At 34.8% G+C, this 27,102-nt stretch overlaps 1 protein-coding gene across 2 annotated transcripts in view; it reads right to left on the bottom strand.

Moving 5' to 3' along the window:
* The window catches only part of FBXO11 (F-box protein 11), a 99,216-nt gene that overhangs the window by 1,424 nt on the left and 70,690 nt on the right, over positions 1–27,102 (bottom strand). The window contains exons 2-22 of one of the 2 annotated variants that reach the window (XM_061168556.1): positions 23,652–23,779; positions 23,425–23,509; positions 22,847–22,991; positions 20,725–20,854; positions 19,789–19,872; positions 19,575–19,707; positions 18,353–18,459; positions 18,155–18,266; positions 17,966–18,072; positions 17,748–17,885; positions 9,595–9,812; positions 8,031–8,116; positions 7,083–7,177; positions 6,022–6,144; positions 5,854–5,939; positions 5,133–5,209; positions 4,895–5,038; positions 1,975–2,085; positions 1,137–1,244; positions 705–813; positions 4–102 (exon numbers count right to left, since the gene is read on the bottom strand). In XM_061168556.1, the coding sequence (XP_061024539.1) occupies positions 4–102; positions 705–813; positions 1,137–1,244; positions 1,975–2,085; positions 4,895–5,038; positions 5,133–5,209; positions 5,854–5,939; positions 6,022–6,144; positions 7,083–7,177; positions 8,031–8,116; positions 9,595–9,812; positions 17,748–17,885; positions 17,966–18,072; positions 18,155–18,266; positions 18,353–18,459; positions 19,575–19,707; positions 19,789–19,872; positions 20,725–20,854; positions 22,847–22,991; positions 23,425–23,509; positions 23,652–23,779 (2,425 nt within the window). Of the gene's footprint in view, positions 1–3; positions 103–704; positions 814–1,136; positions 1,245–1,974; positions 2,086–4,894; positions 5,039–5,132; positions 5,210–5,853; positions 5,940–6,021; positions 6,145–7,082; positions 7,178–8,030; positions 8,117–9,594; positions 9,813–17,747; positions 17,886–17,965; positions 18,073–18,154; positions 18,267–18,352; positions 18,460–19,574; positions 19,708–19,788; positions 19,873–20,724; positions 20,855–22,846; positions 22,992–23,424; positions 23,510–23,651; positions 23,780–27,102 lie in introns of those variants that run through there. The other variant, XM_061168557.1, reaches the window with a different exon arrangement.

The following is a 27,102-nucleotide window of genomic DNA, read 5'->3' on the forward strand; positions in this document are numbered from 1 at the left end:
TACCTATCATGTCTAATAAATTCTACATCATGTCCCTGATGGCACTTCTTAATGCAGTTCACACATATGGCATTTCGATCTGTGGTGTTACAAGTGTGACATCTAAAAAGCAAAAGCTTACATTATTTTCCTTGATCATGTTATTTATTCAAAATACTGCAATTTGTTTATATATTACGCTATGGCCTTTGGCTTATAAGAAAAGAGGCCCCAAATTTTTGTGGTTCTAATCTACTCTAATTCCGAAAAGGGACTTCAATGGAATAAGTGAATTTCCTATTTTGTGTCTTTTGAGGAAAACAATTAAGTTCCTATCAAGTCTTCACTGAATCAGTATGGGGGAGGGGGAGTCAAAACCCACTCATGGTGGCTGGGATATAAGGAACACTTAATGACAGCTTTACCTTGAAACTCCTAGGAAAACAGTATGTTTCACATTTTCCGTGGTATCAGTAGTTACTGCAGTATTTACATTTTCCCATATTTTACGGTCTCAAACAGGATCCTCAAAGTAGATTAATCACAGAACTCAATGTGGACAATTAATAAAATTTTCAGTTATATTTTTCCATTAGCAAATACCAATTTACTTTCTTAGCTCATACGTTTAAGGGAAAGCTAAATATGTGAGTTCTTGTCAGTTTAGAAAAGTAAATCTTACTCTCTCTCCCATTTCAAGACTCACAAATAATTTAGAAATATACCTGTAGAAATCATGCATGGGGTAGCTGGTGTAACTTGATATTTTATATAAACATTGGCCTCTACTAACAGCCTTTTCTATGGCGTCTTGATTGTTCATTATTTTGTTATCTGTAATTAAAAAAAAAGAAATTCTAGAGTATAAAGACTTAAGATAACAAATTACAAGATTATTTTAATAGAGTTTTTAAGAACTTTAAAAGAGGCTAACCAAGGAAGTAAAAACAATCGGCTAAGAATAGAAATGAGTTTTCCTTGTCCAACTATTTAGGACAAGTTGAAACAAAACTCTTTCAAAATAGTTCTCTTGAATTGCCGGTTAACTACTATACAGTGACAGAAGGTATTAAGTTACTGAATAACAATGGCCTCTGACTATCATCTTTTCATGGCATATTTAGTGCATTATAGGCAGAACACAGACTCCAACATACCTTTCATTGTCACATTAACACCAGATGCTAAAAATAAGCCTCCAAACCGGTTGTTAAAAATCTGATTGCCTTCTAGTGTTGCAGTTGCATGATTTGTAATTTCAATACCTGAAGCAAAATTTACAAACAGCAGATGCATCACTTTATATATAGTTTCTTAAAAGAAACCTGAAATACAGCAAATATAGTGAACTACTTCTAAAAAGTATATTAACTGTTAACATCGGAAGAAATAAATGCAAATGTTTATTTGAATTGTTTATAGTAACATTCAATTCACTTTCCACTGTTGATAATCCTCTATCCCTGCTAAAGGAATGATATAGATGGTTTGTAATTTACTTTTATTAATAATGACATTTTAAAATTTCTTTGCAAACTAAGAAGAAGATAGGGCCCAGAAATATGTGTAGGTAGGAGCTAGATGGTTATTTGGAATTATTAAGAGAAATCATCTTCACTGGCAAAAAGTTGAAATATATGCATGATACTTGGATTTCACTTACCAAGATCTTTAAAAAAACATTCTGTTTGTGAGGCCAGAGGGCTTGCATTTATCTGAATTTATTTCTAATGGTAGTACTAGCCTGTATTTACTCTATGCAATTAATGATTCATAACTACTACTGAACTACAAGAGCAATATTATAAAGTTGGCTTAGAGTGGAAGAATCCAAAACTTGGATTAGGTGCTCTTATAAGCAATTGTTAACAGGCATTCAGCCAACTTCTGCAGCATACGTTTGTACACCTTAGTTATTAAGCAAAAGAGATAATATACCAAGAATCAATTTTATGTACAGAAAACAAGCTACAGGTAACAAAGGAAAATACAAACCTGCAGCAAATCCATCAAATATTCTGTTTTTCCTCAAGACTGGATGACTGTTAGTGCTGATGAGAACACCTGCTTGAGCATTCCTGAAAATATCATTTTCTTCAAGGAGACCTATAATAAAATATTTCCCCAGATTAAGGCTAATGCATATAGCAAATTTTACTAGCCTTTTTGGTGGTATTTAGGTTTTCTTTTAGTTTCTTATTAACTGGATTGTGAAATTCATAGGACAAATTTTTCAACTGAAAAGAAATTTTATTAGTAATTCATAGATATTTAAAGTAGAATTTAACCAAAAATTGCTAAAATTGGCAGGTAACCATTCTAACCAAGAAACTGAAGTTCCATGGTTGCAAGGACCATTTCTAGCTTATGAATCCCTAATGCCCTGGCACAAAGCTGATTCTTACTGAACACTGCTGAATCAAAATTAATTCCTTTGAAATATTTTTAGAACCTTTGCACTCTCCATGTTTTAGGTTCAAGCCCTGATTCTTTCTGGCCCCTATCAGCATTCCTTGATCCATTTCTTTCACTCCAACCTCTCTTCTGCTGTTGTGTTTCCCACCACTCTATCATATCCCTTATCTGTATAAAAAACTACTATCAATAAAGTTTAAAATTAATTTGCTATTTACAAAAATCTCGGGGACTTCCCTGGTGGCGCAGTGGTTAAGAATCTGCCTGCCAACGCAGGGGACACAGGTTCCATCCCTGGTCCAGGAAGATCCCACATGCCATAGAGCAACTAAGCCCGTGCACCACAACTACTGAGCCTGTGCTCTAGAGCCTGCGAGCCACAACTACTGAGCCCGCGTGCTGCAACTACTGAAGCCCTCACGCCTACAGCCCACGCTCCACAACGAGAGAAGCCACTGCGATAAGAAGCCCATGCACCGCAACGAAGAGTAGCCCCCGCTCGCCGCAACCAGAGAAAGCCCGCGCGCAGCAACGAAGACCCAACACAGCCTGCATGCATGCATGCATGCATAAATAGATTTATAAAAAAGAGAAAAAAAAAAATTCCCCCAACCTACTCCTCTGTCTCACTATATTACCTACACTCTGAATATACTATACATTTTTATCCCTAATGCCTTTGGTTTATATTATTTCCTCTTTCTGCAATGTCCTGTACTCTTTCTTCGTAATGACGTTTCCTCTGGGAGGTTTTCAGTTTTCCTTCATCAAATTAATTATTAATTCTCTTCTGGCAGGATAACATAATGATTAAGAGTGGGCTGAGGAATGAGACTACGCCTTCAAATACTGACTTCACCACTTCCAAACTCTGGGCAAATTACTTACCTTCTCTTTGTCTCAATTTCCTTATCTGTAAAATGGGCATAATAGCACCTACCACATAGGGATATTATGAGGGTTAAATTAGTTAACACATGTAAAAGTACACAGTACTAAATAAGTATTAGTTAATATTACTCCTATAAAATCATCTACTTATGTAGAGTGAATCATATTTAGTTGTGTACTAGTGTTTCTCTGCTCCCTGAAGACATGAAATATGTTTTTATTTCTGTACATATTTGATCCATCTGTAGTAGTTCACAGTATTGACCTCTAAATTCCCTTTCCCCTAGAAAACACTATTCCAAGACCCTGCCTCTAATCTTGCATATGTCCACTATAACCTCCTCAAATACTATTGCTAAGATCTAGTCCAAACTGTACCGCATATATACAAAGCCTTTTCATTATACTGTATATATAAACAAAGCCTCACGATTTGGGCACTGCCCCCTTTTCCGGCCTCGACTTTCAGTAGCCCTTGCCTTATTAAACCACTTTGTTTCCTTTAGACTTTTGCTTACAATGTGCCACTCCATTAGACTATAAACTTTCTGGATGTAGTACTGTTTTATTCACCATTTTATTTTTAGCATCTGTATCACAGTGTTTGGTACAGTGATGTTCAATTAGTAAGTATGTACAGAACAAACGAAAGAATGAAATAACTACACTTTCTACACTTGGAATGGCCTTCAACCCCCTACCCCACAACTTACCAGTAAATACTCATTTTTCAAGACACAGCTCAAGATTTTACTCCAGAACCCTTCCCAACACCTTACAAATAAAACCAACCATTCTGTACTGTGTTTCCTCATTATATCTTACAAAGAATCTTATCAGAGATAATGTCACTTACTGAATTACTAGATTATAAGCTCCTTGAGAGTCTATGTCATTAATGGAATCATCATTGTTTGGTGGTAGTAGTAAATTTTGTTGATTAAATCTTGGTATATTAGAGTAATGACTAGCTAACCTTCTATACAAGATATGTATAATGCTGGGTTACTGATGTTTCAGGAATGGTGATAATTTGCATTTGACAGTCTCTCCCAGTCTCTCTTTATGAACAATTATGCCTTTGCAAGGGGCAGGGACTGTGAACTTTTGCCTCAATGTAAAGTGATTTGACCTTTATGGATACCAAACTGAGCACATCTTGGCTTAATTAATTCCATTCTCCAACGAAGACAGTTGTGAACAGGTACAAAGCAATCCTTATTTACTACAGACATTTATATATATTCACAGACCAATTAATTTTCCACACCTAGTTCTATAACTTGACTTTGAAGTTTATTATAATCATATCACTATTCTGAATACTAAAAGGTCCAGAGAGAGGGTGTAAACAAATTCTGCTACCTTAAAAAAGCCTCGCTAACAAGTGGCACACTCAAGGTGGCTTGAAGGAAAAGGAAAATTCTGTAAACATTTGTCTCCTTTAACTCTAGGCACTAACCTCCTAAACCATCTTGAGACTTGATAAGGAAAAAGACTGTGATTCCCTCATTTATAACATATTAAATGGCAATTTCATTGATCATTAAAGATATGGAAGAATAATGGAAAACTGGGTTTTTTACTAATGCAAAATTAACAACAATACCTCGACCCCCATTAAATATACAGATGCCACCATCTCTTCCATCATGGATTTTATTTCTTCTTAGTGTAGGATTACTATCTGTCTTAATCCAGACTCCAGCCATTGCATTGTCAAATATTTCATTGTCTTCTATACAACCTAGACCTATAAATGCAAAAATTTAGGTTTTGTTATTTAGAAAGTATATTTCTAAAGACTAATAGCACCAAGAAAAAAAAAATTAAAAGATTAAACATACCAGAATTATAAACTAGAATTCCACCATTTTGTCCTCCCCAGATTTTGTTGCGTCTAATTTTGGGGTTGCTTCCAGTCCTATGGATAGAATAGAAAATAATGCCATTTCAATTGCTTCTACTCCCACATCTTATGTTAGATAACAGTAGGAAAACCCACATTAAACATAGTAAGAATTAGCTAAATAATTAAGCATCACCTTCAAGATGCTCTGAGAAGTCCATCAGTAAAGAAACTGGTTTAATTTTGCTTAATTCTATTTCCCACAGAACACACTTAGCTATAGATTATGTTATTACTATAGAGGCTCCTAATATGTAAACTAAACTGAGGAGGTTAGATTAAGTAACTTTTATTATTATATGCTCCCCTCATATATAAAATAAAGGACTGAATTACATGATCAAGAGTATGACAGTTCCAAACCAAAAACTGTTAATATACAAGAAAGAGGGGTGTAAGAACTATTAATTTTGCGGAAACAGCATAAAAACAGAAGCTCCCATTTAATAAGCCAGGTACAGCACGTCAGGTACCATTGGCTGGTGACCTCAGCCAGTCTAAGAAAAGTTATATTCTGACAATTTAAGCCATGCTTAATTGCTTAGCTTTAACTCTTACTGTTTTTCCTAGACACCTGACTACTATAATGGGGTATGCCATGCCTACCCCACATACTCACAACTCCCTCCCCAAAGAAAGCCAAATATGAAAACATTTACCTTATCTGAACCCCTGAATACATATGATTATAGATATCATTGTCCTCTAGTACTCCATGTCCATTGTCATAAAAATAAACACCAACCTAAAATTAAAAAAAGAATTTTTCAAATTAAAAAAAGTGTTTACAAAACAATATATTTCCCGAGAGTCTAACATAATCTTACCTGCTTGCCACTGTGTATCCTGTTTCTTCTCAGTACTGGAGTGCTGCCAGTTGTCACCCAGACCCCAGCCAGAGTATTACTGTAGACTTCATTCTCTTCTATTACGCCTTGTCCTTTCTCATGCTAAATAAAAGTTACATTGATTTACAATATGTATCTTATATAAGCCAAGTAGTTTATAGTGTATTCCCTCTTTTAAGGCGGTTGTGACCCAAAAAATCTCAATTTTTGTTTTTTAATCTGAATAAGGAGATAAATGGATAACATTCTTTCACATAGCCTCTACCTAAGTTTAAGCTCTCAGAGTTTTTATACTGTTCTTTATGTGGTTTTGTACTTTTAAATCTTATAGTAAGAGTAGTAGCATTCAATTTTGTTTAACAAAAAAACTTATTTTATTCTAAGATATATAACAAACTGAAGATCCCTCACTAGGAAGTTAATAGTTATTTCAACTTATCACTGGTGAAATCACTTCAAAACAAGGTTCAAGTTACTAAAATTTTTATTTTTAGAAGATTTAAGACATGAATATTTCTAGAACTGTGAATAAAAATTAGAGTCACACCTGGCATTACACAAGGACCTTTCTGAAATTCCCTTACGTTTTCTTACTTGAGTAACAGTTTCAGATACCATGATGACAGAAGACATGGGACTAATACATAGGTTTTTAAACTTTGCAAGATGCTTAAATTATGTTTCAATATAAATTCATATGTTTAGCTTTTTCAGAAGGTAAAAATATTCAAGTCTAGTATTATTAATACTCAGTGATATTATGATTTTACTTAATACTTCTGGAAAATTTCAGAGACTCTTACGGTAGTCACATTGGCAAAATCCCAGTGTAACAAATATAACTCAGACTGCCAACCAGTTGTTGTTATGAGTTCAGCCCATATTGCCAATTATAATTAGAAGCTTTTAAGTCATTCACACACTGGCAGAGAGAAAAAGTTGAATATGGCCTACCTAAAGGTAGATATAATTCTGCCCTCACCCCCTTTTCTACCCTGATTTTGATGAATGAGATTCTAGAACTGTATTCATTAACTTACCACATAAATTCCACCATGCTGGCCATCATGAATTTTGTTATGTCGAACAATTGGACAACTGTTTGTCCTAATCTGAATTCCTGCTAATGCATTGCCTATTTAAAAATAAAAGTTACAATATCAACATATGGAGCCTAATGGAACATAGTAAGAGCACAATTCTGTGAAATATGTCATATTCAGAAAGATACTTATGATCCATGAGCATTCCAAGACAAAACTAAGGGAACTAGGAGTGTAAGAAGATGCAGAAGGACTGTAGGCAGTATAGATATAGTGGTTAAGACCAAAGACTCTAGAGCCAGGCTGTTAAGTTTTGAATCCTGTGTAACTTTGAATAAGTTGCTTAACCTCTTGGTGCCTTTGTTTCCTGATCAGTAAGTGGGGATATTTAATAGTGTCTACTTCACAGAGCTGATGTAAATATTACATGACTTAATTCAGGTAAGGTGCTCAAAAAAGTGCCTGGCACTGAGTAAGCTTTATGTAAGTATTATCTAGTAAGTGTTAGCAAAAGAGGAAGCCCAGGAACAGATCAGTGTCTAGCACATAGATACCTAATAATTGTTTGCTGAATTAATACCTCAGAAGTTTTAATGAGGAATAAGGGTTTTCCCTTTCTAATTAGTACCGAAGTGTATTAAACTACCACAGAAATAATTTATTAACTGTTAAACAATGGAATGAATCTAAGGGAATTGTAGATACTCTGTGAGACTAGGGTCTTAAGTTTTATTTTTATCCCTGGTATGTAGAATACCGCTTAGTACTTAGAAGGTACTCAGTAAATGTTTGTTAAGTGAATAAATGTCACAGAATAATCTTTATTGAGAATTTAAAGGAACTGGATCAGTTCTCCTACTCAGAATGTTTCCAAGTGGTCCTTTTGCTAATGTCAGAAACACAGGCCAAGCTCTAAAATTTTATAGAACAAAACCACATGCTTACCATAAATGTCATTTCCTTCAATAAGGCCTCGTCCATCACCAAAGATGTAAACTCCACCTTGATTTCCATTAAATATAGAATTGCCCCTATAATTATGTGGAAAAAAACCCAAAACACAAAAAAGCATCTATTCAGAAAAGCTTGCTTGTTTTATACAATAATCGTAAGGCCACTCATGTTTATGTGACCTTAGAAAATTATTTAACTTCTATGGGCCTCAGTTTCCTAATCTATGAAATGAGGGACTAGGTGATTTCCCTTCCAGTTCTTTCTAAGACTTAAAGCTTTGGAAAAGCCACCTAGTATTTGAGACGAAATAGCATTCTTAAAAATTCACCTCGGGTTTCCCTGGTGGCGCAGTGGTTGAGAATCTGCCTGCCAATGCAAGGGACACGGGTTCGAGCCCTGGGCTGGGAAGATCCCACATGCCGCAGAGCAACTAGGCCCGTGAGCCACAACTACTGAGCCTGCGCGTCTGGAGCCTGTGCTCCGCAACAAGAGAGGCCGCGATAGTGAGAGGCCCGTGCACCGCGATGAAGAGTGGCCCCCACTTGTCGCAACTAGAGAAAGCCCTCGCACAGAAACAAAGACCCAACACAGCCAAAAATAAAAATTAATTAATTAAAAAAAAAAAGATTCCACATCTTCCCCCAACGTTGGCCAAAAAAAAAAAAAAAAAAAAAAAAAATCACCTCAAAAGAGCTAATCCAGGGAATTCCCTGGTGGTCCAGTGGTTAGGACTCCACGCTTCCACTGCAGGGGGTCTGGATCCGATCCCTGGTCAGGGAACTAGGATCCCACAAGCTGCGCGGTCAAAAAAACAAAACAAAAACAACAAAAAACCCAAAACCTATTAAGATTAAAAAAAAAAAAAAAAAGCTAATCTATTTAAAAGAACTTTTCTTAGCTCATCTATAAACATTTGCTGAATAGTAATTAAGATGGCAATCACATAATCAACTTTTATAAAGCTGGTGGAAAAAAATTTGACAAAAATAATTCATGGTCTTTGATTAAATTATAATAGCTCTGTTCTACAGTCTTAGCCAATGCCTTTAAGACTGGATCTGTTTGTTTCCTTACTGTGGCCAGAGGAAGTGGTAGGAACTACTAAAGAAAGGTGACAGCTTGAAGTTTTGACTCTTTGTTATTCTTGGTCTCTCTAAGTATCTTTGAGATAATTAATTTCCTGGGTTATTCTATCTGCTGACTCTCAGGGGAAAAAAAAAAAAGGTCATTCAGATTTCAAGGGAAGATCACAGCCCTATTTACTCATCTATAATGCAGTTTGATGAATTTAAAATAAAAATCACAGCATTTGCAATTTTTCATAAAAAGTATCTTACATGGCTTAAATCAAGGATAAAAAACAAACAGAACACCCCAAAATAAATGCAGTAGCTATGCTCATTCAGATGCACAGACTTTTACTAGGAAAATCTATTTTATAGTAGTCAGGTGTCTAGGAAAAACAGTAAGAGTTACAGCTAAGTACCTTAACTTTTCTTATAGCACAAAACATAAAGTGAAAACATAATTTCCATCCATAATTATATATAAATACCTTATTGTTGGGTCACTATTTGAGGTAATCCATACACCTGCAAAGTTGTTTGCATAGATTTTATTTTCAATGAACTGTCCTCTTCCTTTTTCATGAACATATATTCCTCCAGTCTGCCCATGATGAATTTCACATCGAACCACTGTGGGGTTAGCATAAGCTTTTACTTCAAAGCCTGCTATCCTGTTTCTGTGTATGTTGCAACTTTCAAAGTAACCCTGGAAAATACAGAAATTAAACCTGTAGGTAAAGCTACTTTCCAAAAAGAAATTACATTAAAAAGTCTTTTTAATGTATACCTCAAAATTAAGTATCAGAAATGTTCAAGAGTTAAGAATGAAACATAGACAGATATATACTAAATTTCAAATGATGCATATTTTAAATGTTTTAGTAGAACAGAGAACTATAAATTCTCTAATTAATGTGAGTATATTCAAACCCAGGAAAGAAAAATAGGGAAAGATTTATTCGATAAATGGAAATAAATACCATTACCACTAAGAATATATATCCTTCAACAAAAAGTTTATATAAGTACTAAAGAAAATAAACTCTCATAGCCTTAAAAATGTCCCAAGAAATCAACTTCTAAAAAGTTGACCCAAGGACATAATCAGAGACTACAGAAAAAGACACACAAAATAATGTTCCTCTTAGCCCAATAATAGGGAACTAGCTCAATAAAATGTTGTGAAGGCTTATGCTCATGTTACACATACTATCATGTTAAATGAAAAGAACAGTATATACTTCAAGATAGACTACATTCAGTATGATCTCAATTGTATCTGAAGAAAAACAACTTGAAGGATGAAACAATATGAGCGTGATTAAATGAGTAGTGGTATTATGGATGCTTACTGTATCCTTTATACTTCTCTAAATTTCTTAAATTTTCTATAACAGATAAATTTACTTATTTTCTAGTGAGGATAAACGTTACTGTAATACTGATATCCTAAATTCTAAGATTCAATCAGACTGAATGTTAGAGGAAAAAATGAGATAGTTATAAGACGGCACTTCTAAAAGCCATTTCATCCTCCTTGTCTATCTCCCTTCAAAAAGTGAACGTGTTCTCCTCTCTTTAAATTCCCTTTAGCACTAAGTATTTTCTTATGCTACTTCCAGGTACTGCCTTGTACTGTATTTGCCATATCCATTTTTACCTGATCATAAGCTCCTGAAGAGAAAGGACTACACTAACTTCTGGAGCATCTATATAAAACTTTACACATGGTAAGCACTCAAGTAGGACTTTTTGCCAAATTCAGTAGAGGTTAAAACAGGATGTAATTCTGAGTATTCTAATACACTACATATTTAACTCTTTAAGAAAATGGCTCTCTGAGAATAACATTTAGAAGTAGTTTTCAGGTTTCATTTTCCACAAATAAAGTACAAATCACTTATAACTTACCTGTTAACATATGGGTTATAATCTTATTCTTTTAAAAAAAATTGGGGAATTGCATCAAAAATGGCTTCTTAAAATATAAAAAAGTTTTTTCTTCTTTGATTTTATACCAAATAAAAATGGATGGACACCAGGTGTATGTATATAGACTACTATGGCAAAACTGAGCATCAAAGAAAGAAAAACAAATTCTAAAAGAGGCTAGACTGAAAGAGCTTAATGTCAGACTGGAACAATTCAACATTTCTGGTATTTTCATCATTGAGAAGGGAGTGCAACTTGTCTCTCTCTGCCAGGAGTGGCATGACATGTCTGAATGGTAAACTTGGGAAAGAATAAACTGAGTATGCTCAATTCAGCTTCACCCTTTTCCTCATGGAAATGAGCTACCCTTAGGGAGCATGCCTTCTGTTACTACCCCATGAACACTGCCTGTGAAATAAGCCTATTTCATTTTGGGATTCAGTTAAACAGACTTATTTGGTTCTCATTCTATATTGTATCTTCCGATTTAACCTCTAAGAGTAATGAAGTTGATATTTCAGCCTCTTCATGCTACTTCATGGTTTTGATTTTTTTTTTTTTTTTAAGAAATCCAGTTGGGATTTTTATTTATTTATTTATTTATTTTATTTATTTATTTTTGGCTGTGTTCGGTCTTCACTGCTATGCGCGGGCTTTCTCTAGTTGCGGCGAACAGGGGCTACTCTTCGTTGCGGTGCGCGGGCTTCTCGCTGTCGTGGCTTCTCTTGTTGCAGAGCATAGGCTCTAGGCTCGCAGGCTTCAGCAGTTGTGGCACACAGGCTCAGTAGTTGTGGCTCGCAGGCTCTAGAGCACAGGCTCAGTAGTTGTGGTGCACGGGCTTAGCTGCTCCGTGGCATGTGGGATCTTCCCACCACGGAAGTCCCTTTGATTTCTTAATTTGTTCAGAATGTGGCAGGAAAAAGTATGCTATTTACTGGGCTTCCATGAAGATTGCAGTAACAGGCACTGTCATGTCCTGGCTATACTAGTTCAACATATAGTACTGCAAGTATACTTTGCTACAGTATACCTACTAAAAAATTTTCAAATGCATGGATGCTCTTTCTCTGTTTTCTTTCTTTTTTTTCTTTTTTGGCCACACTGCACGGCTTGCAGGATCTTAGTTCCCTGACCAGGGACTGAACCCTCGCCCTCAGCAGTGAAAGTGCAGAGTCCTTACCACTGGACCACCAGGGAATACCCTCTCTGTTTTCTTTAAGTTTCAATTTTGCACACCTAGGAGAGTCAAATAGATCCACTAGTTTACTAAGGCAAACAGCAGCCCCTCTCTCTTCATTTTCCCTTGTTCAGAGGTCCCCATTATAAAACCTGCTCTAATCTGAACTGGTTGCTATGGTCATAGGCACATGGTCATTTTACCATACTGTAATTTAGATTAGAGGTTAAAAATGTCCCCTAGTTCCATCAGAGATGGGAGTTTTAATCTGTAGTTTTTGTTTTAAGGTAACTTTCAAGAAAAGAAAGTAGCAAAATTTTTTTGAAAAGAAAAAAAATGGTTTCCTTCATGCTCTTAAAACCAGAAGCCTCTTACTTACATTGCTACAATGGTGATTTTATTACATTCAGAAAGGGAACAATTGATTGACTTATAGTTTTATAATATCAGAAGAAAACCTATCTATTATGGATTAAAGGATTCAGTTAATGTAATTTTGCTTTAAAGCACATTTAATGAAATGCATCTGTTTTGTTAAGAAATGCCTTTAGTGCAAAATGGTCTAATAATACAGGACTGTAAGTAGAAAACTGAACTCTACTTTGTCTTTTAAGATGCAAACCACAAAAGCTCCAACACAAATATAAAACTCCAAAGGCACAGACATTTTACCAGACTACCCCATATTATAAAATGATTTATTTCCCTATCAGAAGATACCAGATTGCTAAGAGCTTCTTCTATATTTTAAAATAAGAGGTTGTTAACTTTTCAGCACAAGCATTTCTAAATCTCTGCCATATACATTACAGTAAGTCCTTGAAAATTATCATTCTCTCAAGTTACAAACTTAACACTGATATAAAAATAAAAGGTGAGATTAAGTATTTTTTCATTAAAATTTTTTGAAGTGAAATAATCTTTCTTAAATACGATAGAGTGAAAGGTATTCAAGAGTTTCTCTTAAAACTCTCCAAATAAAACAAAAAAATGAATGAAAAGTAAAGAGAAAAAAATATGCTACCTTCATTGAAATAAATGTCTACAACCCCAAACTATAATCAATCAAACACTTGCCAAATACTGTGATATCTGGATAAGGAAGAATAAGGTGCTGAGAGCAAATGTTACCATACACCTTTATGTTGTATGTTTCCCCAAGTAACTGTTCTTTTTTCTTTTTTAAATAAATTTATTTTATTTATTTATTTTTGGCTGCGTTGGATCTTCGTTGCTACGCATGGGCTTTTCTCTAGTTGTGGAGAGTGGGGGCTACTCTTCGTTGCGTTGCGCAGGCTCTAGGCGCACGCGCTTCAGTAGTTGTGGCTCGTGGGCTCTAGAGCGCAGGCGCAGTAGTTGTGGCACATGGGCTTAGTTGCTCCGCAGCATGTGGGATCTTCCTGGACCAGGGCTCGAACCCGTGTCCCTTGCATTGGCAGGCAGATTCTTTTTTTTTTTTTTTTTAACATCTTTATTGGAGTATAATTGCTTTACAATGGTGTGTTAGTTTCTGCTTTATAACAAAGTGAATCAGTTATACATATACATATGTCCCCATATCTCTTCCCTCTTGCGTCTCCCTCCCTCCCTGTCAGGCAGATTCTTAACCACTGCACCACCAGGGAAGCCCGCAAGTAACTGTTCTAATAAGCAAGCCTAGCCAATGATCTTTTACTAAAGTAGTGAGATCTAGTGTCCCGAACAGAACACAGGAGAGGAAGGAAATACTCCCATAGTAATATTTTCATAAAAATAATTTAGGCACAAGAAGTAAATCTGAAGAAGAAATACACTAATGTGCAATTTCTATCATCTAAAACTTGTATTTCCTATCGAAGGGGGACTATCCAAAGTAAAGTGAAATGAAAGGAGAGGAAAACCATATTTCTACAGTCTGTCAACTGTCAATCTCAGTTAAGCTCATAAACTTAGAATAAATGTCTCAAAAATTTTATAGCAATTTGGCACTGCTATGATATTTTAATTTTACTTTATGAAAATAACACTCTGCAATAGATTGAACATTAAACAACAAAAAACAAAGAATTGGGGAACTGTAAACACTGATAGAAAAATTACTTTTAGCAGTGAGACTGGCATTGTTATGTAAAAGAAAAAGAAGGAATCCCATCTTTTAAAGACATATATGCTGAAATATTTACAGATGAGATGATGATGCCTGGGATTTGCTTCAAAATAATTCAGAGTAAAGAAGAAAATAAGCAATGTATGAGGAGGTACAGATGAAACAAAATTGACCATGAGCTGAAAGTTTTTGAACGTGGAGGATGGATACATGGGAATTCATTACACTATTGTCTCTAATTTTATATATGCTAGAAGGATTCCATAAAACAAAAATACATTAAAGAATTCAGAGATGAAAACCACATTGGAAACAAAACAGAAAAGAGACAAAACTATGCAGACATAGTAAGAGACACAGATTTGAGAAAATCACACAAAATTTAAAGGAAAAGAACAAAGCAATACAGAGCAATGTAAGTAATAGAGGAAACAGCCAAGTTTCTAAAGAAAGGAACATATGGACAGAAAAACAGTAAAAATTAAAACAACACAACATTAACAACAACATATGGATACTGAAGTAGAAAAGCAAATCCCACCAGAAAGAAAAAAAAACCCCAGAATGATCTCAGACTTCTCAGTCACACTCAATTCTAGAAATATAAAAATGACTACACAATTCTGAGGGAAAGAAAAAGTATAATAAAAAACTGTATACTCAGCCAAGTTAAAAGGTAAACGGTAGGCATTCTCAAGTGGTAAGAATTCAAGCTACAATACCCATAAGCCTTTCTTTTAAAAATAAAATCAAAATGGCTAGATGACAAAATAGCCATACCAAGAATGAACCAAAATTTAAAAATTCAGGAATGGAAAAACTGTGATAAAAGGACTGAAGGTAAATAAATATAAATACAGACCAATAACTGTAGGAATGTAACTGTTATAAAGCTTTACAAAAGAAAAATAAGAATACAAATGATGGAGTAGAAATGGGTTGAAATATAAAGTATTTTCATCATTTTTCAAAGGGGGAGTTCATACTATATTCAAAGTTTAAACATGCAGTTAACAATGACAAACTCTAGTCATACCCTTTAAAATTCTAGGGATGTCTTTTATACTGGGCATGTAATATTTTAACAAAAACATTAATTTCTTTAAAATAAAAAAAGTAAAAATTGTTTCATGATTCATTCTTGCCAATACAGGAGTTTAAATTCTAAGTAGGTCATAGACAAGTAAAAGGAAAGACAATTTCAGAGAACAAACAATAAATATGAATATATATAAAGATAGAGAACAGTACAGAAACTAGTTTAAATGTTTATTCTGATGTTCTCTGAAATTCTATAAAAAACAAAGTCAAACTTTAAAAGGTTAACCTTAGTGATGTCATCCTACCAATCATGGGCAGCCGACACAAAGAATACTTGGAATGAAAGAACATTCTACCAAAGGATTTTAAAGGATTGTATCACAATACTAAAACAGATGAGAGAGGCCCAAGATATGCTTTATTTCCATCCTTCCTTTATAAATCTATAATACCTTACAAATCTCTTCATCAATCCTTAATATATATCTACAGGACTGGCTAAGATTTGCTTTTTAAAAAAGTTATAAAATTTATAAACCTAAATCTATAAAAAGTAAACTGTATTGGGGGGGGTGTGAAGAGTAAATTATTATAATGAATTTTAGTAACTGACCATCAGCATTAGGTCTTTTAGAAATGTGGAAATTTACTCAGGTTAAAGTTATGTTGGTACCTCAAATCATTTGTGAATGAGACCAGAGGCATGCATAAGTATGATACTTGAATTGTAGGTAACTCTGGGGCAAAGTTTAAAGGCAACACAGGCAAAGAAATATTAGCATAGTATAGTTCCATTACAAAAATACGAGCTGCATTTAGAATTCCACTTAAGAATTATTGTCAGAACTTCTCTGGTGGTCCAGTGGTTAAGACTCTGTGCTCCCAACGCAGGGGGCACAGGTTCAATCCCTGGCTGGGGAACTAAGATCCTGCATGCCGCACAATGTGGCCAAAAGGTAAATTAATTAAAAATAAAAAATTTCTTAAAAAAGAATTATTGCCAATGCGGGCAGCCCTCAAAGGGGCGGGGAGGCAGAGTCTCAAGACTCTTATGTTTTGATAACCTCCATACCTTTGCCCAGACTCCCCAATTCCCAAACTCCCCTCTTCCCCACTCCTTGGAAAAAAGAGCTACAATTTGCAAAAAAATGTCAATTTTTAAATTCTAGCTGGAGAAGGGCAAGTGGTCATCTCCACTGTGCTTTCTTATCTACAGGTCCAAATTACAGCCTGAGTTTTAAGTGAACTGTTTTTCTCAGGTTACGGTTACCCCAGGAATATAATAAAGCTGGACGGTCTGAAACTATTTACATCTAATCAGAACTTGATAAAAGGGTAATCTTCATGGTCTAGTTCAGTTTTTAAAAAAAGAGTTCTGCATTAGGGTTTCAGACGCAAAAAATGAAAATAAAAAATTTCCTTCACTGACAATTTGTATATGTCAATTCAACGTTCCAAAGTTGTGTGATTAATATCATATAATAGCAATAAAACGTCACCATACCCTTGTTTGTCACCACATCAAACCTCCTCTCCTAGCTCTGACTTCTTAACAAAAAACATTGCCAATGCTGTACTAGGACTTGAAAATTACTTCAACAAAAATTAGACATTAGGGAATTCCCTGGTGGTCCAGTGGTTAGGACACTGTGCTCTCACTGACGAGGGCCGGGTTCAGTCCTTAGTGGGGTAACTGAGATCCCACAAGCCATGCAGAGTGGCAAAAAAATAAAAATTAGACATTAAATGAAAACAATACCTGAATAGGCACCCAAGAACATTACCTTTGGCCTAAGAGAGCTCAAAAAGTCATGTCTCTATAAAATTGTGTAAAATGACATAGTAGTAACTAAAACATAATATCATCCATATAAAGATGCCTAATTAACTGCTGCATAAGAATTTTAGAACTGATATATTATCATCACTGTATTTCTTATTAAAGTTCTACCAGTTAAAAAAAATTTTAAGAGGAATGAAATGGAAGTCAAACTAATGATGAAACTATTGTTTCTCCAAGTGTAGTCTACAAACAACCTGCGTTAAACTCACTTATGGTGCTTATTAAAAAATGCATATCCTGGGCCCCGTCCTTAAAAATTCTGATTTATTGTATCTGGGTGATTTTTATGCACAGTTACATTTGAGCACTACTGGTTTAGACCTTACTCCCCTCAAAGATCACATCAATTCCCTAAGGACTCCATCTTCCGTACATGTATATAATGTTAGATTCAAGAATTTATAGAATTGATACTGCATACTGACTTTAGAATATAATGCTGAAATCTTCTTTAAACCTACACTTTTCAATTCAGCATTCTGATGATGATAAAATGCTGACACTTATTTGAAATTTTAACTGATATGACATCAGTTTTTCTATTAAGAATAAATGTTCTTACCATGCCATGATCAAATGTGAACACACCAACATCACGTCCATGATGAATATGATTCCGTCTAATAATTGGGTTTCCATGATTTTTAACCCAAATCCCAGCTAAAGCATTATTGGAAATTTCATTATCTTCATATATTCCCTACAACAATTAACCAGAAATAAACATTAGTAGAGCTAAAAAAAAGAAAAAAGAAAAAAACCCACAAAATTAAAAAATACCTGTGCATGATCTGTTATATAAAGTCCAACATTTTCACAGTCACTGATGTTACAGTGCTTGATAGTGGGACATGCTCCTTGACCACTAACACATACTGCAGAGCCAACTGTAAGAAAAATAATTTATTTAAAAACCTACTGGGCAACACAGTGACTCATTTTATAATAAAACGTAACGGGAACACTAACCTGTACATGTACTTCGGATGATACAGTGATCAATAATAGGGCTACAATTTACTGTAATCTCTAAGCAGTGGTGTGCATTGTGGTGTTGAGCAGATTTGTCATCAGGGTTAAACTGAAAAGTAGAAATTTTGTTTGAAATAAACAACCACTGCCTTAATGATTTCCACATACATACTTAAAAATTAAAAAATGCCTTACCCTTATTGTCATATATCCAACATAAGCATCCTCGGAACCTTCCATAAAAACGAAGGTTGAATCTCTAGTGTTTTCAATTATAACTTTGTCTGCTACTTTTCCAGGTGCTACGAAGAAAATATTTTAAAGCATATTACCTTTATCAGACAGATAAAATGGACATTTAAAAATTACTTTTTTAATCAGTAAAAATACTCTGCCATAAAACTAATAATTCAGTACTGCCCTTTTTACGGCTTTTAAATTGGGTACTTTTTTTGGAGAGGGAACTTTTAAAGAACATTAGTATTGAGTAGATAGATAACTATGTTTCATTGGCCTTCATACAGGCAGTCATACTTAACATGGACATTACCTGAGTACCATTATACACAAATCCATGTATAGTAATACTTCTAATAAGATTCAACTACAAATAGTATTTAATATCAAATGCAATGGCATATTAAAAAGTGGGTTTCTTGTGGAAACCAAATCACAACCAGCAGCACCAGAAAACAAGGCTCAGGGAGAAGAAAGAAAGGGACGATGAGCAGGGAGAGAAAGAGAGAAACTTCTTTATTTAAACTTATTTCCAATACTGGCCTTGATTTGGAAAGTAATGGAAATCAGTAGGCAAAATTTTCTATACTCTCTCCTACTTTACTTTGAGGTGGAAATGGGGGAGGGAAGAAGAAAGAGCAGTAAATGCAAATTTCATTAACTAGTAACAATTAACTAGCTATCTTAAAATGGTCTCGTACTACAGTATCCTTAAAAAAATCAGATATACCATAAATCTTCAAATAACTGATCAGTGCTCAACAAATACTACATTTATTCTTAGAAACCTGACCATAAAAACAGCTTTGAAACAGTACAGAAAGTATTTTAAAAGTACATTTGTTTTATTAAAAATACAGCAATAAAAACATCCTCTGTATTTTCAAATAAAAGATAAAATTAACCAATATTTTTCTCTCCTTAATGAACAACTAAAGCAGCTGGACGAAGTACTGACATCAAGAAATATACACATCTCCCCAAAAAGAAATAGGTACATTTGTAATTTCTGAACTCTAAAGTTTTCATTTCCATCATATAAAATATACATGATATTTCCTATTTTTTCCTACAATTAAGATATTATCAAGGTTCATCTGGATTTTAAGTAACTAGCATTTTAAAAACCCATCATGTAAATAAAATACTAAAATTCTAATGACAATGCATTTACACATACCTGCACCAATCATGGTGATTGGAGATTCAATATATATCCATTCATCAGTATATATTCCAGAATGAACAAAGATAAGTCCATCAAAATGAGCTTCTTGTACCCCACCAAGAGCATCTTCAATTGTATCATAATACTAAAAAAAAAAAAAAAAAAAGTCAGTATAGAACTGTAAGATCATCATTTTAAATATTAGAAAAAGACAAATCAAACATACCAACATATTTTCTCTTCCTTTGTATCTTGCAGGGTTACTGTAGAAATGTTCAGCAAATCCTGGCTTTACATGCGCACCTTTATACTAAAACATCAAAAAAAACAAAAACAAAAACACAAAAACAAATACTGACTACTAACATAAATACTATAGTCTAAATTAATTTAGTACTATATGAATTTTTCATTAATTATCAAAAACAATTATCAGTCCAACAAATTTTCTGTTGCATACTGCAATGTAAAATCTAGAACAGTTTATGACTCAGTAATATCCAGTAAATAGGACATGGTTTTTCAACCTCAGCACTACTGATATTTTGGAACAGACAATTCTTTGTTGTGAGGGCTATCCTGTGTAGGATGTTTAGTAGCATCCCTGGACTCTAACCACCAGGTATCAGTAGCAGTCTTTTCTCCAGCTGTGACAACCAAAAATGTCTCCAGACATTGTCAAACATCCCCTGTGGAGCAAAATCACCCCCAGCTGGGAACCATTCGTAAAGGACCATATGAAAATTAAGCTAAATGTGAAACTTTAAATAACTACTCAACAGTAATAGTTTAAATATAAGTTCAAACAGATCCAGAGAAAGTATAACTGCTCTCAGGCTACTGATACTTACTGCTACTGTTTAAATGATTAATAAATATGTCAGTAGTGAAAAGAACTGTTGACTTTTTTGTTGGTTGATAAATGTCCACTGGCTTGAAACCTATTCTTTTTTTTTTTTTTTTGCGGTGCCACAAGTCTTCTGGGATCTTAGTTCCCTGACCAGGGACTGAACCTGGGCCCTCAGCAGTGAAAGCGTGGAGTCCTAACCACTGGACTGCCAGGGAATTCCCTTGAAACCTATTCTTGAGTTTAAATTTTTAAAAAGGAACTTTTATTTAAAATATATAATATAAATCAGTGTTTTCCATTTATACTTCATACCAACTGCTGGAAACTCTCTTTCCAAGGATTTGGATGTTCATATTCTTCTGGATTAATCTGGTAGAATTTGCCAGGTTCAGGATGCATCATAGGGCGGGTATATTCAAATACTTCCATGTATAATCGTTTCCTGAAGGGGGAAAGGAAAGAAAGATTTCTTCATAAAATGTCCTTTAAACAACTATAAAAATTATTTGAGGCCTCAAAAACTTATAAGAATATGAAAAAGCAGAATTTTAAATGTAAAAATAAAATTTTTGTCTAAAACAATGTAATAACTGCATATAAAAAAACAGTCCACCCAAAAGAATAAGTGTCAATTCTTTAAAATCTGACTGTTTAGTCAGGGGAAAATAAAAGCCACCCTTACTGTAAAAGCCACATACAGTTTCAATTTAAAAGGATTATTTTAAATAATGATGAAAAATAATGATGATGCTTCATTTATGTCCTATCAAGAACCATCAAATCTTAGAAATGGAGTGATAGTAACTATTGTAACTTCTTGTACAAAGCAAAATGTTTCTTCTTCTGCTCTTCATTCTCTTTTTCCTTTCTAACACAAATATAATTTTTTCTTAAATTTAAGGTGTACCTTATTTTTAGCATCATAGAAGTAATACATATAAGCTGTTGTAAAATACAGAAAAGTATAAAGAGATAACCTATACTTTCAATATATGCACTATTAAACAGTTTACTGTATTTCCTTACAGTCTTTTTTTAGGTACAGATATTTTCACTTGTAACAGTTGTGACTGTAACACATAAAATTTTGTATTCTGCTTTTTACTTTTTATAACATAGCATCTTCCCATGTTATTAAAAGCTGTAAAAATCACTGTTAATGACTATATCACAACCCTCTAAGTAGACATTACATTGTTTACTTTTAGTCCCATCCCTTACTGCTAGATTTTTCCATTATTTCTAATTTCCCCTCACTGTTAACTATGCTATTATGAAAAATTTGTAAATAGGGTAAACAAATTTTCAGAAGTGGAATTGCTGGGTCAAAGGGCATGCATTTTTTTTTTTTTTTTGGCTGCACTGGGTCTTCGTTGCTGTGTGCGAGCTTTCTCTAGTTGCAGTGAGTGGGGGCTACTCTTTGTTGCGGTGCACAGGCTTCTCATCGCAGTGGCTTCTCTTGCTGCAGAGCACCGGTTCTAGGCACGTGGGCTTCAGCAGTTGTGGCTCGCGGGCTCTAGAGCACAGGCTCAGTAGTTGTGGCACACAGGCTTAGGTGCTCCGCGGCATGTGGAATCTTCCTGGACCAGGGATCGAACCTGTGTCCTCTGAATTGGCAGGCGGATTCTTAACCACTGCACCACTAGGGAAGTCCCAGGGTATGCCTATTTTATGGTTCAAAAATACAAATGTCCAAACTATTTTCCAAAAGTGATATACAAAATCTACAGCCTTACCTAACTATCAGATTTAATTAATTAGCTGTTTTAAATTAGACTTCGTACTGTTTCTAAAAAGCAATGGAATGAAAAACATTTCCCATAATCACTGTTGCTTTTAACTGACAAGTAGCAGAAAGAGTACTTCTTTTATTGTTTTAAAAATACTGCCGGGCTTCCCTGGCGGCGCAGTGGTTAAGAATCCGCCTGCCAATGCAGGGGACACGGGTTCGAGCCCTGGTCCAGGAAGATCCCACATGCTGCGGAGCAACTAAGCCCGTGTGCCACAACTACTGGGCCTGTGCTCTAGAGCCCGCGAGCCACAACTACTGAAGCCTGCGCACCTAGAGCCCGTGCTCCGCAACAAGAGAAGCCACCGCAATAAGAAGCCTGCACATCACAACGAAGAGCAGCCCCCGCTCGCCGCAACTAGAGAAAGCCCGCACGCAGCAACGAAGACCCAACGCAGCCAAAATAAATAAATAAAGTAAATAAATTTATTAAAAATATATTTTAAAAAACAAAACAAAAAACACTGCCTGGACTGACAACCAACATTTGTGATAAACAGGTAACTTGGAATTTATAAGCATTCTAATTTTCTTCTGACTATTTAATTGTAACCATCAACTCACACTCCAACTTTCCTACCATCTTCAGCATTTTGGGCAGCAAGTAATATATCTCAAGATAATAAGAAATAAATTTTCACTTACCACAAAATTGGATCATTAGCAAGCTCACTGAAGCGTTTACACACACAAGCTGCTCTACAAAGATCCTGTTCCAGCAAGTAAGAGAAGATTTTTAGAACCACTTCATCTGGCAGTTTCTCCTGAAGATACTGTTCAGCAGGTGCTGCTATAAAGAGATTAACAAACAGAATATAAACCATCTATCATGCTAGCAAAGACTTTCTCATTATTTAAAGAGCACAATTTCCATTTTGTCTAATGAACAGCTTTTATTTTTTGACGACGATCATTTTATAAGCATTTGCTTTCATAGATGACACACATTTATTTTCTTTTATCTTGACTTGACAGTATTCTTTCTTTTAGCTAGCTAGTATGCACCATTTCAAAAACTGGTTACACTAAATATACAAAAAGGATTTTTATACAACAATTACAGTCAGAGATGGAGAAGGTGACGGTTCTCATGTTTATTCTGTAATAATCACTTTCTCAATCTCAAATGTACAAATAAACTACATTTAATTTGATTTTATTTTTTTGGTATCAAAAAATAAAAATTATTTGACCCTATTTCTTAGCTTTCCCATAGGAAATACCTGATAGATCTTGTGATTTTCCAGAGACTCTGGCACGTTTTGCACGATGACCAAAAAAGTTTTCTGTAGTTGAAGTTGAAGCACCCTTTAAAAACAAAATGAAAACTAGTTAAGCAAATATTTTTACCATAATCATTACTTCTAAAAAATGATGACGGTCCCCTTTCTGTTTGTTTCCTAACAATTCCTTCATTACACACACAAAAAAGCAGTTACATTGAACTTACCTCCATACTGCTCTTTGTAGGACACGCTGTTCTTTTTGGCAAAAGAGTTTTCCTACGAAGTTGGTATGGACTATTTTGCGCACCAGGACCCGATTCTTCTGCAACCATATCTGCAGGTACATCATCATCTGTTACAAACAAAAACAATATGAAAAATGTCACCCATTTTTAAGAAAAAGTTCTATGGATCCAGTAACTTTTAAAAAACTTTATAAATTTTTTTGGGGGGAGATACAGTTTTTATACAAAATTCCAGCCAACTGGATAACCATCTGAGAAGTGCTGGATTTCTACTTCATTTCTTACTTCAAAATAAATTCCACAATAGACCACATGCTTCATACAATATAAATAAACAAAGTCACTAGAAGAAAACAAAATTATTTTTTATAATGTTAAAGTGGAGAAGCTCTTTCAAGGTATGACACAAAATTAAAAATTAAAAAATTAAAAAAAGGTGAGGAGGATGTTCACTTGACGAGTGAGTACACGTGAGTACTGCAAGGTTAGAGTCCAAGTGGGGTGAGAAAGGTGTCAAAAGAGAGGGATAGTTCAGTATAGGGTATCAGATACCAAGTAGGATAAAAAGGGCATCCATGCAGAGGGTGGTCTGGCATACAGTGTTGGAGCTCAAGAGGGGTTAAGAAGGAAGTCCATGTGGGGGAAGGTGGCCTGGAACGGAGAGTCAGAGCCAGAGAAGGGAGAGAAGGGCATTGCACAGGAGAGAGGATGGTGGAACTGGAAGCTTGGTAACAAACAACAGAGGGACTGATCAAATGGAAGCCAGGCTTCTGAAAGAGAAGAGTTAAAATATAAAAAAAGAGAAAGCTAGAGTAAATCTTACGGTGTTAGATTGGAATTATGTGAACTCATTGTTTTTAGAAGATAGATAGATATAGAAATAGGTATAGATACAGATGTTTGGAAATGTGTGGATTATACACGCGTATATTCCCTAGCTCTGTTCACTGACAAAACCTGGAAGCAATGCCACTCCAACAGCAATGAGCATGACTAGCATTTGGATCTTTGCTTCTGAATACTTCTCTATAAGAGGAGTAAGGGCTCCTTGGAGAAATGGCTGATTCTAGGTTGAGGGAAATACAGAATGAGCCTGGAGTATCTTGTGGCAGAAACAAGAAAGTGCTCAGTAATGAGGACATGTCAAAAGAACACTGAAGTCAGCCTGAATGGCCACCCACTAGCAAAATTATGCTGAAGTACCAAAACTCATGATAGTAAAGGGATTATAACCCACTGAATGGACAACAACCCATAAATTCATTCTACTATAAATAAATGAATAAATGGAAAATTTGACAAGGAGATGTTTAAAGTACCTCCCCCACAAAATACTGATTAAGTAGAAAGGGAAAAACCATTACTCTACAGTAGAGATGTCAATCAGATGCTGTCTTAATTAAGGGATCAAAGTGAACATCATCATTCATAGGACAAACTGAAACCGTGTGTCACCTGATAGCATACAAGATCACAGAATCACTTCTATGATATTCCTGACAAAGATGCATAACCTAAATCTAATTATGAGGAAACAGAACAAATTCTTGTTCTAATTTGTTTTGAATAATCTTCAAACTGTCAGTTATGAAAGTCAAGGAAAGCCTGAGGAACTGTTCCAGATTGAAGGATACTGAAAAGATATGTCAACTCAATGCAACATGTGGTTCTGAACTGGATCCTTTTGCTAAAAGGTTGTTATTAAGACAATAGTGAAATAATTCATTCAATCAGTGAAACTTGAATGGGGGTCTAAAGACAGTAACGTGTCAATGTTAACTTTCTGATTTTAATAGGTGTAGTATGGTTATTTAAGGGAATATCCTTGTTTGTAGGAAATACACACTAAAGTATTAGGAGGTGACAGGACAAAGGCTGGGAACTTATTCTTGAAGGGTTCAGGGAGAAAAAAAAAACCACACTTCTTTGTACTGTACTTCTAAACTCTTTCCTAAGTTTGGATTGTTAAAAATGAACTAATGAATTTGAGTAATATTTTAACATTTAAAAATTTTTCTTGGAAAATGAAAACCATAAACATAGTCAAAAGAAGCAACACAATTAGGAAAAAATATGTGCAACACATGTCACGAAAGGGTAATTTCCTTATTATATCTGAGTGCTACAAATCAATATGGAAAAGGCTAACTATTCAATAGAAAATTGGACCAAGGACACGAACAGACAATTCATAATTTAGGAAATACAAATGAAATACTAATAAAAACTATAATGAGATTTTTAAAATCAAAGCAGATTATCAAAGATCAAAAAGTTTGATCACAGTACTTCCCTGGTGGCGCAGTCGTTAAGAATCCGCCTGCCAATGCAGGGGACATGGGTTCGAGCCCTGGTCCGGGAAGATCCCACATGCCTTGGAGCAACTAAGCCTGTGCGCCACAACTACTGAGCCTGCGTGCCACAACTACTGAAGCCCACGCACCTAGAGCCCATGCTCCCACAACAAGAGAAGCCACTGCAATGAGAAGCTCGCGCACCGTAACGAAGAGCAGCCCCCGCTCGCCGCAACTAGAGAAAGCCCACATGTAGCAACGAAGACCCAATGCAGCCAAAAATAAATTTATATACATAAAAAAGTTTGATCACATACTAGTATTATATATCAAAGGATAGTATGAGGCAAAAAAACAATTCTTAATTGCTTTAAGGAGAGCAATTTGACAATAGCTATTATTACTTAACAATTCCATTTCTGGGAATTGATTCTGCAGCTATATTCACACACATGGGCAAAGTAGTAAGTACCAGGATATTCACTGCAGTACTGTTTATAATACTGCTGGGTAACAATCAAAATGTTCATCAGTAAGTATTTGTTAAAAAGCTATAGTATAGCTATACTATCGATGTGGCCATTACAAAATATAAAGCAGTTCTATACAGAACAGATAAGGAACTATTTCCAATATACAGGAAGTATAAAACCCAAAATACACAGAACAATGTGTTTAGTATATGTGTGTGTTTCAAGGCAATACATATACATATGCTTATACATGCATATATTTACTAAAATATAAACTCCATGATGGAAGAGAGCCAACTTGAAGAAGCTCCCACTAGCCAAAGATGGGACAATTTGAGCATCAGTAAGAATAACTGAAAAGAACCAAAAGAAATATATTTAAATCTGTGAGTTTATGACACTTAAAAAAAGGGGGAAAAAGGTTACTTTGAAAGATGCTAGTGAAAAGCAACTCATCATTTTGAAAACTGCTATACAACAGGAAATAACAAAACATTTACTCTTCCTCTCTTATATAAACTAAACTACCAGGTAACTAAGTATTAGATGAGGGGAAGCTTCTTTACAGAAACATTCCAGCAATAAATGAAGAAAAAATAATAAAATTAGAAAAAATAAAAATCTGCAATCTCTAAAGAGTTAATGGATTTAACCACTATCAAT

Source organism: Eubalaena glacialis, chromosome 14 (assembly GCF_028564815.1).
Source record: "Eubalaena glacialis isolate mEubGla1 chromosome 14, mEubGla1.1.hap2.+ XY, whole genome shotgun sequence".
NCBI lineage: Eukaryota > Metazoa > Chordata > Mammalia > Artiodactyla > Balaenidae > Eubalaena > Eubalaena glacialis.